The sequence below is a fragment of the Pollachius pollachius genome (assembly GCF_949987615.1).
Source record: "Pollachius pollachius genome assembly, chromosome: 13".
Taxonomy (NCBI): domain Eukaryota; kingdom Metazoa; phylum Chordata; class Actinopteri; order Gadiformes; family Gadidae; genus Pollachius; species Pollachius pollachius.
The window spans coordinates 20,329,634-20,342,115 of NC_136946.1; the positions used below are offsets into that span (position 1 = coordinate 20,329,634).

General features: G+C 45.6%; 1 protein-coding gene across 2 annotated transcripts; it reads right to left on the reverse strand.

Moving 5' to 3' along the window:
* Window positions 1-587: 587 nt before the first annotated feature.
* On the reverse strand, window positions 588-7,286 carry sla1a (Src like adaptor 1a). Of its 2 annotated transcripts, none has more exons than XM_079748996.1 (9): window positions 7,152-7,286; window positions 6,287-6,454; window positions 5,663-5,801; window positions 4,897-4,996; window positions 4,274-4,360; window positions 3,735-3,838; window positions 2,876-3,007; window positions 1,340-1,463; window positions 588-1,246 (listed from the first exon to the last, which is right to left on the reverse strand). In XM_079748996.1, exons 3-9 carry the CDS (start codon window positions 5,727-5,729, stop codon window positions 1,060-1,062), a joined length of 801 nt encoding a protein of 266 aa, XP_079605122.1. In that variant the 5' UTR covers window positions 5,730-5,801; window positions 6,287-6,454; window positions 7,152-7,286; the 3' UTR covers window positions 588-1,059. The 2 variants fall into 2 exon arrangements, with proteins under 2 accessions (XP_079605122.1, XP_079605121.1); XM_079748995.1 differs by having other exon boundaries at window positions 7,069-7,182.
* Window positions 7,287-12,482: the final 5,196 nt, after the last annotated feature.

Consider the following 12,482-nt stretch of genomic DNA (forward strand, 5'->3'; position numbering starts at 1 on the left):
TTCTGTTCCTTGTTTATTAACTGATAGACTTTCTCACAGGCGTGTCTAAATATAGCCCGTGCAGAGCAGAGGATGTCCGTGCCATGCGGCTCAGCCAAAAGCTTGTCATATGGCGGCCACACAGAACAGCTCCGCGAGACCTGAGACCAACGTCGCTCACTGCTGCAGTTGATGCCGGACGGCCCTGGAGAGCCGAGGTGCACCGGGCCCAGCGCTGAACACTAGCAGCTGTTTCGTCCGGATGTTTTTTTTTATTTTTTCACAAATCAAGGATTTCGGTTAAGGCTCCCGTTGCCGTGGAGTCCTCCTCCCCTGAAGGTTTTAGGGAACCCTTCAGGACGACGTTCGGCAACATGAGTTCCTGACCGGCTAAGGTTTCCATGTCGTTTTCGTCGAAGCTGAACAGTGCAGAGGATATGGTGTGAGGGGTGGGTGTGGAGCAAGGCTAGATGTGGCCTCTTGAGGGGAACTAGGAAACGGTTGTTTGTGGCCAGGCTGCCACACAAGGCACTCATCACACGCAGACCACTACACATCGCGTATGACTTATACATATTATGGATGTATGGATGTACTGTGTACATTTCAATTGACAATGTGCAAAAAAAAACTGACGAGAAAGAAAACATCTCCCGAATCATAAATGATGATAATGATTTAATAATAATCATAGTTATTCTACACCTAGCTTCTCGCAGTGGTTCATCTCAGAGATAATAGAACTCTGTCATCAAAAGCCATAAACATGAACATTGTTCATTTTGATGCATTTATAAGAGCAAGACAGAGAAAGAAGTTTGAAAATTCACAACATGTGCACAAATCCAGTCAAATCCAGTCCCTTGTCCAGTATAACTCTACCTGGATACCATGTTATACTGTCTCGTGTAACATTAAAGTATATACAATGCAATGAGAACGGCCGCACAGACATTGTATGGGGAATACCTTGGAGGTCCACAGCAACAGACAGACCCAGCCTTCAGATCTGTCAATCCTTGTTCTTTTCAAATGTATCGATTGTTCATGGATCAATGAGCCGACGCCAGGCCGGGCCCTCTAGACATTGTCTGGGTCATAGTCCCAGCTCGGCACAAACAGAGATTTGCTCTTCTTGTTGCGGTTGTTCCTCTTCTGGCCAGTGCCGTCCAGAGCGCCGGACAGCGACATGTAGGCGGCCATGCTGTTCCTGACGCCGTAGCTCATCGCCATGCCAATGCCGTCGGCGTCCTCATGGAAAGTACGGCTGCCAGAATGTGAGGCAGAGAAGATTTTTTTGAGAACATGATGAATGCCATGATTACCATCAGCATCGTCTTTGTTGGCGTCAAGTTCCTACCTGTCAACGTCCTTCCAGTTGAAGTTGCGGCGCATCACCACAGGGGGCGCTGTGTTTGGCTGCTCTGCTGAGGTCCCAGACAGACAGGGGCAGGATAAGGTACAGCACAGGCCGTCTGCACAGTCTGGGGACGGAAGAGCCGCAACATGACGGGAAAATACTGTCAACCACCCAAAGGACAAATGTGCTTGGTTAGACTACACACAATATTAAATATTCCTGCTGATAATTGTTTGGTTAATTCTGCTACGGTTTTGTGTAATAATTGTTTCCGACGTACTCCTTTGTTATTTTTGCAGATTAATTTATCGAAAGCGATTGATATCGATTTTTGTGATGTCATTAATGTTGGAGGTCAGGCATCTTGCTCAAGGATGCAGAAGTGTAGGCAGAAGTGCAGACATTGTGGTTTGAACCCGGCACCTTTCAGTTGGGAGTAAAACACCCTAAACACTAGACATGCCACATTTCGTTGTACTGTGCTTTAGATCCGATCCGTGTTTAGGTGTGTTAAACCTTGCGGGTCGGTTCAGTCTGTAAAGGTGCCGCATGGGTCACGTTTTCACCGCAAAAAGTGGGCGTGATCCGGACTGAGCCGTATTGAGCCGTACTCATCTCGCAGTACTCCTCCGTTGGGGTACTGAGACGCCTGAAGGGTGCCGGCAAGTTCGAGCTATACACGCCGTCCGTTGATTGGTCGACAGAATACCATAAGGGTACTGTCGGCGGTGGAAACGCGAGCAGTAACTGAGCTGGGCTATACCGCACCCTCACTACTGGGCTGAGGCGTGTTGGGTCCTAAGCGTACCCGCTGGTGGAATAGCGCCAGTAGTGTTCCGTCTTAAATCTGTTCAAAAACACGGTGTTCCCTTACCTGGCCACCAGGGGGACAGGGGTCTCCAAACCACTCACCACCACAAAGCTCTCCTTTTGCCTTTATCTCTGCGTAATTTTTAATTTCTGTTTGGTCCATAAGCCAAATCTGAGAATTTGGGGATTTGATAATTTGTCTGCTATTTTTAAGGTAAAGCCTTCTTCAATTGTTTACTCCTTCTGACTGTTATTTGCCTGGGTCCGATAGTCTCACTACACAAGCAATGGTGAATATAATTTCCTTCAATGTGTCCTTAGTGGAACATTTGTACACAAACATAGTTATTCAACTGATCTGAAATGGCTTTTATTTTTTCTTGTGCAACTGTGTTTCTAATCGATATCTCTTAAATTAGAGCATGGTGGTAGCTATCTATCATTGTGGTTGGTTATTTTTATCTGCTTTATCTTTTTATCTGTTCATGTGTGTGTGGTTGTGTGTGTGTGTGTGTGTGTGTGTGTGTGTGTGTGTGTGTATGTGTGTATGTGTGTGTGCATGTGTGTGTGTGTGTGTGCATGTGTGTGTGTGTGCGTGTGAGTGTGTGTGTGTGTGTTTGATGGCAGGTGTGTGTGTGGAGGCATGTGCGCACGCGCGCACCTGCGCGCGCGCACGTGTGTCCGTGTGTGTGTGTGTGTGTGTATTGAGCCGTTTTCTACACCTACCAGAGTAGTGGGTGATCATATCTTCCAGGCACTGGAAGGTAAGCCGGGGGGAGATGTAGTACCAGCTGTTGTCCATGCGACAGATGCGGTAGTGTTGCACGCCCCTGTGTTTCACAGACAGCGAATACACTCCTGGGAAAAGACAGCATGTACACACGTCAAACGTCACATATACCTCAGTTACTCTCTGTAAAATAAGGCTTTTGATGTTGCAATTGCTCATATCCTCTTATTTAAAATAATGCTGTGTGCTGTGTTTGTTCATGAGATACTTTGCCAGCTGAACTTCCCCATCGTTGGGAGTGTAAAAGTGTGCATCACTTGTACTTTCGAATCTAGCTCCATATCCAAAAGAATCTCATAGCCAAGGAATGTGCGCCTACTCTCACATTGGAAAAAGGCGCTTAGAAAAGGTAAATGTTTAGTTTTGCGGGAAATTATGTCGTGTCAGCAGTTATCTTCTGCGCACCATAAGCCCTGAACACACTGAACGTTTTTCAGCAGCTGGTGGCGGCTATTTTGTCTTTTTCTTATCAGTGATAACTGTGCATTTTGCCTGCTGCTTGAACAGCCTCCTTTGAACACATGAAAAACACTTGAAAAACGTGCAGCGTGCTGCTCAGATTTTTTCCAGCCTTCGACTAAAGAGGCTCAGTGCTCCTCACATTCTGCAGCCTGCAAATGTTGTCTCTGTCATCAGTGGCCTAAAGTTGGAATCTTTACTCGACTTCCTCTGTCACGCCTGGACGAGCTGCACTTGAACAATGCTGTTACTGACAAATGACTCAATGTAATCTGTGGGAACTTTCCAGTTGACGTGTTGCTTCTCTGAATACATACATATGTAGTGTTGCCTCACCTCTATCGCTGGTGCTCTCCCGCACCATGAAGGATCCCGGCACGTTGCAGGGCATCTGCAGGAGGGCCTCTGCCTTCTGCCTCTCCAGCCCCTCGAACAGCCAGCTGCGGACCCAACCCATGCCACTGGTTAGCTATTTACAACTAGCTATTAGCAATTAACCAGTTGCTAACAAATTCTTCAAATTGCAATTGTGCAAATATTATTTGACGGAGACAAGGAGATCAATATGATTGCACTGCCGTTAACATCATAAACACATTGATACAAACTAATTATTCCAGCATGAGGTCCTGAAATTAGATTCTAGATGCGTGGTTATGCAAAAATATTATATATAATAAATATTATTCAACAGTAGCCTATAGTGACAGATTTGTCTATTTTTTTCCGACCAGTAGAAAATCGATCTTACAATGAAAGTTACAATGAAATGGAATTGACAATGAAGGAATTGTATGGACGGATGTTTGTGTTATTCAAGGCCTTCTGCAGCCGACCACATGACTGTCACAAGACTACAGTGTTGTACATCTTACCCATGGTACACTTTGGCAACATGAGTGTTGGGGATGTAGTTCTCAGTTCGTGTTCGGACAGAGCGGACTCTCCACCAGGAAGCTTCTCTGCTCGGAAACAGACTGTTTGGTTACGACAAAGTGTGCCAGATTGAACTTCTCTTTATGTAGTGTCTTAAGCACAGAGCGAGAGAGAGAGCGCAATTGTGTGAAAGAGCAAGAGAATAGTCATTGCATGTTAGTTTTGATATAATTCTAGGTTATGGTCTAATAATTACTCCTTACTATTTTTATTACTTCAATACTTTTCACTAATCCTATTAATTAACAGAGACTGTAATTGCTTACGTGATTTGACTTCCAGTTTCTCCAGTTCCATGTCATTAATAAGCAGGTAGGGTGAGTGGCAATTGTCATAAGGATGCCTTCAGCTTAGGCTGAGGCCACTGGACATGGAACCAAGAACCTGTCCAATCAACATCCTACCCCTACGTGACTATCCTATCTGCCTCACAACATATATATATATATATATATATATATAAAACATAAATATATAAGATCCAGCAATAAATAATGAAAATGACAATCGTCCTCATCATAACAATAACATCATCATTATAAGAGCAGTAACAGGGCCGTACTGTGCGAGCACTGTGAGCTTCTCCCCCATCCTGAAGATGGGCTTGCTGACCAGAGGCGAGGGGTAGTCGCCTGTCACCACCAGCACCTCCCCCCCCAAACCTGCCAGTGAGACACCACACAAGGTTACAGCCGCGCAACATTAGCTTGGAGCACTCTCTGATGCAATGTATGCATTGGGCACGGGCACTGTCCCTGTGAAATAAACACGCTAATAAAATAGACATACACTTAACAGCAACCTATCATTTCCAGGTTACAGCAACAGAATATTCACACCTAGTCTGATAGACGGACGAAAAAACTATTTTGTGTTTGGATAAGGAAATAAATTGCCTGTATCGATGAGGAAATACTTAAACTTTGTGTAAATATATTTATTCTATTTTTCTCTCCATTTTAGATGTAATATTCAATATGTTTAAAAAGTGTTTATAGGATCTTTTGTTCTGTATGTTTTTCGGTTAGTCTGAGGCACACCGTTAAGCTCTTAGTTTTCTACTACACAGCTTTGTGCAAGCTCTGTCATTCTTCATGTGTCATGGCCTTCCCAGACCTGCTCTATGTCTGAGTCACCAACAAACCTATCAATGATAAGACAACGCAAAGACTCACAAAGGAGTTGTGAGTAGAATAACCGGAAAAATATCCATATCTTGTGTTGCGTCAGCAGACTCACAACAGACAACCGACTTACAACTAGAGGTTGAAGAAATGACTGAGCTGAGCTGAGCTGATACCAACTTTGAAGACAGACGAGTGTCTTACCTTTGTGTGTGATGTCTGCCTCCTCTATGTTGGCCTCCTTGGCAGTCCCTTTAATCAGGTTTCCCATCCTCAGCAGAGAGCAGACTCTCCGGGCCCCGACACAGGTCCACAGACACCACCGTACGCCCTCAATTCATCACTTTGAACACAACACTCATTTAAACAAAGACACTTGTGTGCTTGTTTTGATGTTTAAGGTGCAGCACCAGTAATGCCTATGCTTATAACCCTCCGAGCCTACACTGGAACTTCCTTCTCGTTGACCAATGTGCGAGCTGCACTCGGCCTGAGTTCTTTCTTCACAAAATAGGGGAAATGCGTGGTCCGATTAAGCCACATTTAACTGATGCACTAACCGCCGTGACGGCGGTATTGTCATTGGTCACAATAAAAGGGAAAAACTATTACTGCCCAATGTGCACACAAACACATACACACAAAAACACAAACACACAGACACATCCACCACAGCACACCTCGCTCTTTCGGACAATTGTCAGAACAGTTTCTGCACTCTTGTACGATTACACAATCCACTGAAGGACGATTTAATGTCTAAGGCATCATGGAAACGGCAAACACACATGAACACACACATGCACGCGCACACACATGAAGCTATACCTTGTGCTTGGGGCTGGACGGGGAGTCGAGGGCCCCCTGGGGTGTCATGGCTACGGTGGGCTGAAGGGTGTCTGCGGCAATGGGAGGCGATGGGAGGCGATGGGAGGTGATGGGAGGCGCAGCGCGACAACACTGCTGTCACTGGTGGGGACACACCCACTTCCTCTACTGTAAAGAGGAAGAAAACAATGACTGAACAACGGAAGAAATGCAGACAGGCAGATGAGTTCCTTAAAGCCGGCCCCCCCCCCCCCCCCCCCCCCCCCCCCCGCCCCCATAGGAGTAGGGGTTATTATGGGGTGTTTGGGGGTGTTTGAGCGTGCCAAACAAATAAATCATCAGGGTTCCTGTAAATGTTATTTAAACGGAAAACATAATATATCAATGTGGTGGTGTAAAGAGAACACGGAGCACAATTCACGTCCAGCAGCTTTTATGTTCTAAAATGGCTGCCAAACGTCTGGATTATGAAAATAACCGTTGAAAAGCTGTTCTATCAAATGTCGGAAATTAGTGCACTTGAGTTCAGGGACATAAGACAGCAATGGTATATCTATGTATCAATTCTTTCCCACTCCTTTTACTAGCCATGTGTGCCGTAGAGACAAAACATGTTCAACTATCTAAATGGATGGTCATGACTAAGCTTCACATTTTTTTTTTCATTGAGTGTAATGGTATAGCACCATGCACGAGCTGAGTGTTGTATAGAGTGCATAAGAATCAACTAAAATGTTTAGAAAGTCCCCTTAAAACATTGTTAACAAAGGCGGGGTACTTGCCTCCATTATTCGTGCCTGGTTAGCGATCTACGTGCTAAGCTAGTTTGTAAGCCATGTTGCACCCAGAGGAAGAGAGAACTTACACCAGCTTTGATGTGTGGTTTGGTAGCACAAGCTCCTTCCCGACAGTGGGCCAATGTGGTTATCTGCATGGGTGGTTCACTAACACAAACATACACACATACACGCACACACACACACACACACATTTACATACACTCTCTTTCTCTCTCATACACACAAAACGTGCATACACACACACGCTCTCGCTCGCACGCACTCATGCAAGCACACACACACACACACACACACACACACACACACACACACACACACACACACACACACACACACACACACACACTGTGAATCACCGAGCCGATAAAGTTAAATCAGGATCAAGATCTTTTAATGGCACAGAGAAATTTGGCACCAGAAGATTTTTTCTCTCACATTTCCTTCCCTCTGAACCTGTGTGCGTTTCCCTGCATGGCATTTGATCACGTATTTGGTTGCCACTGCATCTTTACTAAGTAATAAAACATTGAACTTGTTTAGTGAAGCTTTCCTCCTCCTTCTGAATACTGTTACTGATACTGCAGATTATTCATAAACTATATACACATTTAAATCAGTGAGATATCTGCAATATCCGATTTTCCAACACACCGTTTTATTCTTATGAGTGAAAACTTGATAAAGGTTTCTGGAAAATGTGTTTCACCACTTTTATTTTCCACTAAGAACATGCTATCTAGCCAACAATTGCACCCTAAACCCTTGCTGCTCTCCTATTCTAGGAAACCTTGTTAACTGAGGTATATATCCCCAAAAACATTTTGATCTTTTGCTTTAAAAAGAAAAGCTAAAATAAACCTGAAAGCATTCATAACAAACGGTTTTAATTAACATTTAACCATCTGTTCAGTCAAAATATACCTGCTGCTCAGTTTAAACACAAACCACCTGGGTCTTCATCTAAGATGGCTGTCCAGGGATCCTAGCTGCTGTAATATTATTCCACAGGACCGCAGTATATTATTCTTCAGTCAACTTAGCTCATGTAGTTTCCACATTGAGAACTGCTGCGTTCTTTTTCCATCCCTGTAGCTCTTGCTCCACTGCCACCGTCTCATGCCAAAGCAAAAGGTAAAAGGTTGCGACAGAGAATAATAATAACATAATTATAATAATGTGTATTAGTATTATAATTCTTAGCTAGCAGTAGAATTTTCGTTATCCCAATAATAATTATACTATATAATTGTCACATGAAAATAAAAAATCATAATCATAATAATCATAACACTGAGTGTGAGGGACAGTATTGTTGTCATAACGAACTCAGTCATAACCTTTAGGCTTTCCATTAATAAGCAACACAACATGTGCAACACAAGGAATTCCCAGAAACCTGCAACAGGAAGATGAAGTGACTAAAGGAGAAGCCTCACACAGAGCCACACAGAGGAAGAGCCAGAGGACGTTGGCAGGTACTGCAGTAGGTGAGGTCAAACCTCAGTAAGCAGTGAGGCACAGGCCCCTCTGGCCTCATGGTCTGGTTCACATGGACTCAGATGTAAATAACAACACCATGAGGACATGGAGGTACCCAGGCCTGAACCCACATTCCTCTTTTCCACTCGAATGCATGTATGTATACTGTCCCCATGACCCATGTACATGCAGTAGTACTTGTTGAAATGCTATGTGATCTAATGATTATGATTTATTTAGCTTAGCCTACCTAGTATTAAACATTTACTAGTAGCAGAAGGATTCAGGAATCAGGTACAGGTGGAGCATATCAGTTCAAACATAAAAACACTTCTCTGTTAGTGAAGGTTACATGTTAGTGCAGGATTTATTGCAAGGTTACAGGTTGGTGCTTGATCTTACAGGCCAGGGACTATTATGTTTTGAAAAGGCAACAACTTTACACAGAGATATCTATAGCCACCAGTGTTAAAGCCTAATAGAAACTACGAGGCCATGACTGTTTGGCCCTGTCTTTTCCAATTTTGGCATCAAACTATAATTATGTTGGTACGACACAATTTTTTTTATGGTATTTGTTTATTGCGTTTTTTTGTGCAAATCAACAAAAAATATATAGTGCTTGTAAGTGACAATCTAATGAAATAATAAAACTGTGTAAAATAGTGCAAATTGATAAAAATAATGTATAAGCATCTATATTACACACATAAACACAAACATATAAGAAAAAACAAGCATACATCAAAGTAGACAAAGCGACGATAAATAATAAAAACAAACAATACAATCGACAGTCAGCCTTTATGTCTGTGTGATGTTTGACATTGCTGCAACAATGCATGTTATGTTACGCATGTTTACGACATGCCATGTTCTAATTGGTTTTGCACTCTTGATGTGAGTCGCGCATGCGTGAGTGAGTTAGTTGGATAAATGGAGTAAGCTCAGACTAGAGCTCTGTGACATTGCGACTTTATTCCTATATAACATTGGCGACAAGGTTGGCTGACTGTTCCCTACCTCCACCCTCTAATTCCCTGGCTCTTCCCGGAGAACCAGCCGTGCCATGGATACGTTGGATTGTTTCATTCGAAACCTATCTTTTAGATGCCGGCTTGGACGATGTATCCGACGCGAGGAAACGTGCGCTACTACTGCACTGCCTTGGGGCAGAGGGACAGCGTGTGTTCTGAACTTTTGCTGAATCCACCCTATACAAGGACGCTGTGACCTTTAGAAACATTTTGCAGCCACTCAGAGCGCTGTCCTACGTCGCGTTAAGTTCTGGCGCCGACACCAACGAGCCGGTGAGTCTGTCTCCCAATACGTGGCTGACCTGCAAGGCTTGGCTAGCCTATGTAAGTTTAATGCATTACAAGACGAAATGATAAGGGATCAACTCATTTTACACACAAACTGTGAGAAAATTAGGGGCCACTTGTTGCTAGAAAAGGATGACTTGACACTAGCTCAGGCTATTAAGCTCTACAGGGAGTTGGCATTGGAATGCACGGCAAACCTGTCTTCAGCCCAAAATGACACTCCAGCTGATTCCACCCAACCAGAAACGTGCCCTGTCAGTTCTGTTAGCTTCACGGACAGTGTCCAAGTAGCCTAACAGCCCCGGGATTGCTCACAGCAGCAATGTGGAAACTGATGCTCATCCACTCACAAATTCTAGAGCACAAGTCTGCCCAGCACGTGGGAAAATCTACTCCAATTGTGGGGAGCTAAAACACTTTCATAAAGTTTGTAGGTCCGCTCCAACCAAAGGCCACCGGCAATACACAGTAGCCCAGCCGACCGTCATCCACAATGTCCGCTCAGGATCAGTTTCATTTAAAACCTGTTCACTAACAGTTGACGACGTCACTCTACCCCTACTCCTTGACACGGGTGCCACTGTGTCATTGCTCAACCTTTTGACATGGAAACGCTTCTTCTTGCATAAACCACTGGGACCCTCTTCCACGACATTACGTGGCTACAGCAATGCCGAAATTGACTGGCATTGCGAGATGACATTACAGCAGAGCTAAAGCGTATGCTTGATGATGACATCATGGAGCAGGTCAACGCTTCACCGTGGATATCCAACTTGGTGGTGATAAGGGAAAAGACTGGTGGCCTACGCATCTGCGTGGACCTTAGCGCAGTGAACAAGGCAATAATACCAGACCACTACCCCTTGCCCACCACAGAGGAACTCATGGCTCAGTTCCATGGGTCAACAGTTTTTTCTAAATTGGATCTTCTCCAAGTATACCTTCAAGTGCTATTACATCCTGATAGCCGCAACTTAACAGCCTTCATTACCCAAGACGGGGTGTTCCGCTACAAACGCATTGGCTTTTGGGTTAAGTTCAGTCCCAAGTTGCTTTCAAAAAATCATGGCTTCCATCCTGGCTGGGATCCCTGGCGTGGCCATTTACCTTGACGACATCGTTGTCCATGGAATCAATGCCGCTACCCATGATGAGCATCTCCAGAAAGTGTTCACCGCCTTGGCTGAGCACCACCTTACGCTGAACACTGACAAATGGGTCTTTGCTGCCTCTGTGATTGACTACGTGGGGTTCCGCCTCTCAGCAGGGGGTATAAGCCCACTTCAGTCAAACACGGAGGCCATCCAACGCGTACCTGAGCCAACGTCACCAGCGCAAGTTGCCTCCTTCCTGGGCATGAATGCGTATTATCTGTTTCTTACCACAGTACTCCGACACAACTGCTCCACTGCGCAAACTACTGAAAACCGATGAACCCTGGATCTGGACTCCAGCATGCTCCAAGGCAGTCCATCGCCTGAAAATGCAGCTCACCTTACCACCAATCCTGGCAGACTTCGACCCGGCCAGCCCCACACTTGTGACGTGCGACGCCTCTTCCATAGCAATAGGCACCGAGATGTCTCAACTTCAGAGTGACGTGGAAAGGCCAACCGCTTTTGCTTCCCGTGCACACGGTATTCTCTGGGAGAGCGGGAGGCACTGGCTTGTCTCTGGGCCTGTGAACACTGGCACATGTACCTGTATGGACGTGAATTCACATTAAGGGCTGATAACCAAGCCCTCACCACCCTGTTGGCTATGTCAGGCTCCGGCCACAAACCACTCAGATTGCACCACTGGGCCGACCGCCTACAGCAGCAACATTTTCGACTTCAGTTCACACCAGGAAGGGACAACATAGTGGCCGACCTGCTATCTCCCTCCATCATCGCACCCAAACCAGAGTCTACAGCCCCCATGCATGACGAGGCAGAGCATAACATTATACAACTTCTACACACCTCACTGCAGGAAACTGTGTCACTGAGCGAGCTGCAGGACGCCTCAGCCTCCGACCCTGCTCTGTCCCTAGAGGCCTCGTACACCAGGAACGGCTGGCCTAACAATGTGCCGGACAATCTCTCGGCCTACCTCAGGGTTCGCGAACAACTTGCATGCTGGAATGACTACTGTGTTGCAAGAGGGCTCTGCACTATGGTCCCAAGTGTCCTTCGGGCACATGTCCTTGCTATGGCGCATGAGGGCCACATGGGCATAGTCAGGCTCAAACAATGATGCCGGGACCTGGTATAGTGGCCGGGGATTGACAGAGACATTGAGACTTGGTCAGAGACTGCAATGCTTGCCTTCTCAGCAGCAAGACCAGGGCTCCAGCCCCGCCCCAACCAATGCAGCCCCTGGACTGGCCGTTCCAACCCTGGGAGCAACTTCAACTTGACATCTGTGGTGAGCTGAAGGGAGTGCCACACCACCAGATATTTCTTGTGGTGACCTACGACCTCCACTCCAACTGGCCAGAGGTGGCAGCAGCCGGCACAGTAACGGCTAGGGTACTGATTCCCATTTTAGACTCCCTGTCCGCTCGCCAGGGTCTGCCTAAGAAAATCACCACTGACAACGGGCCCC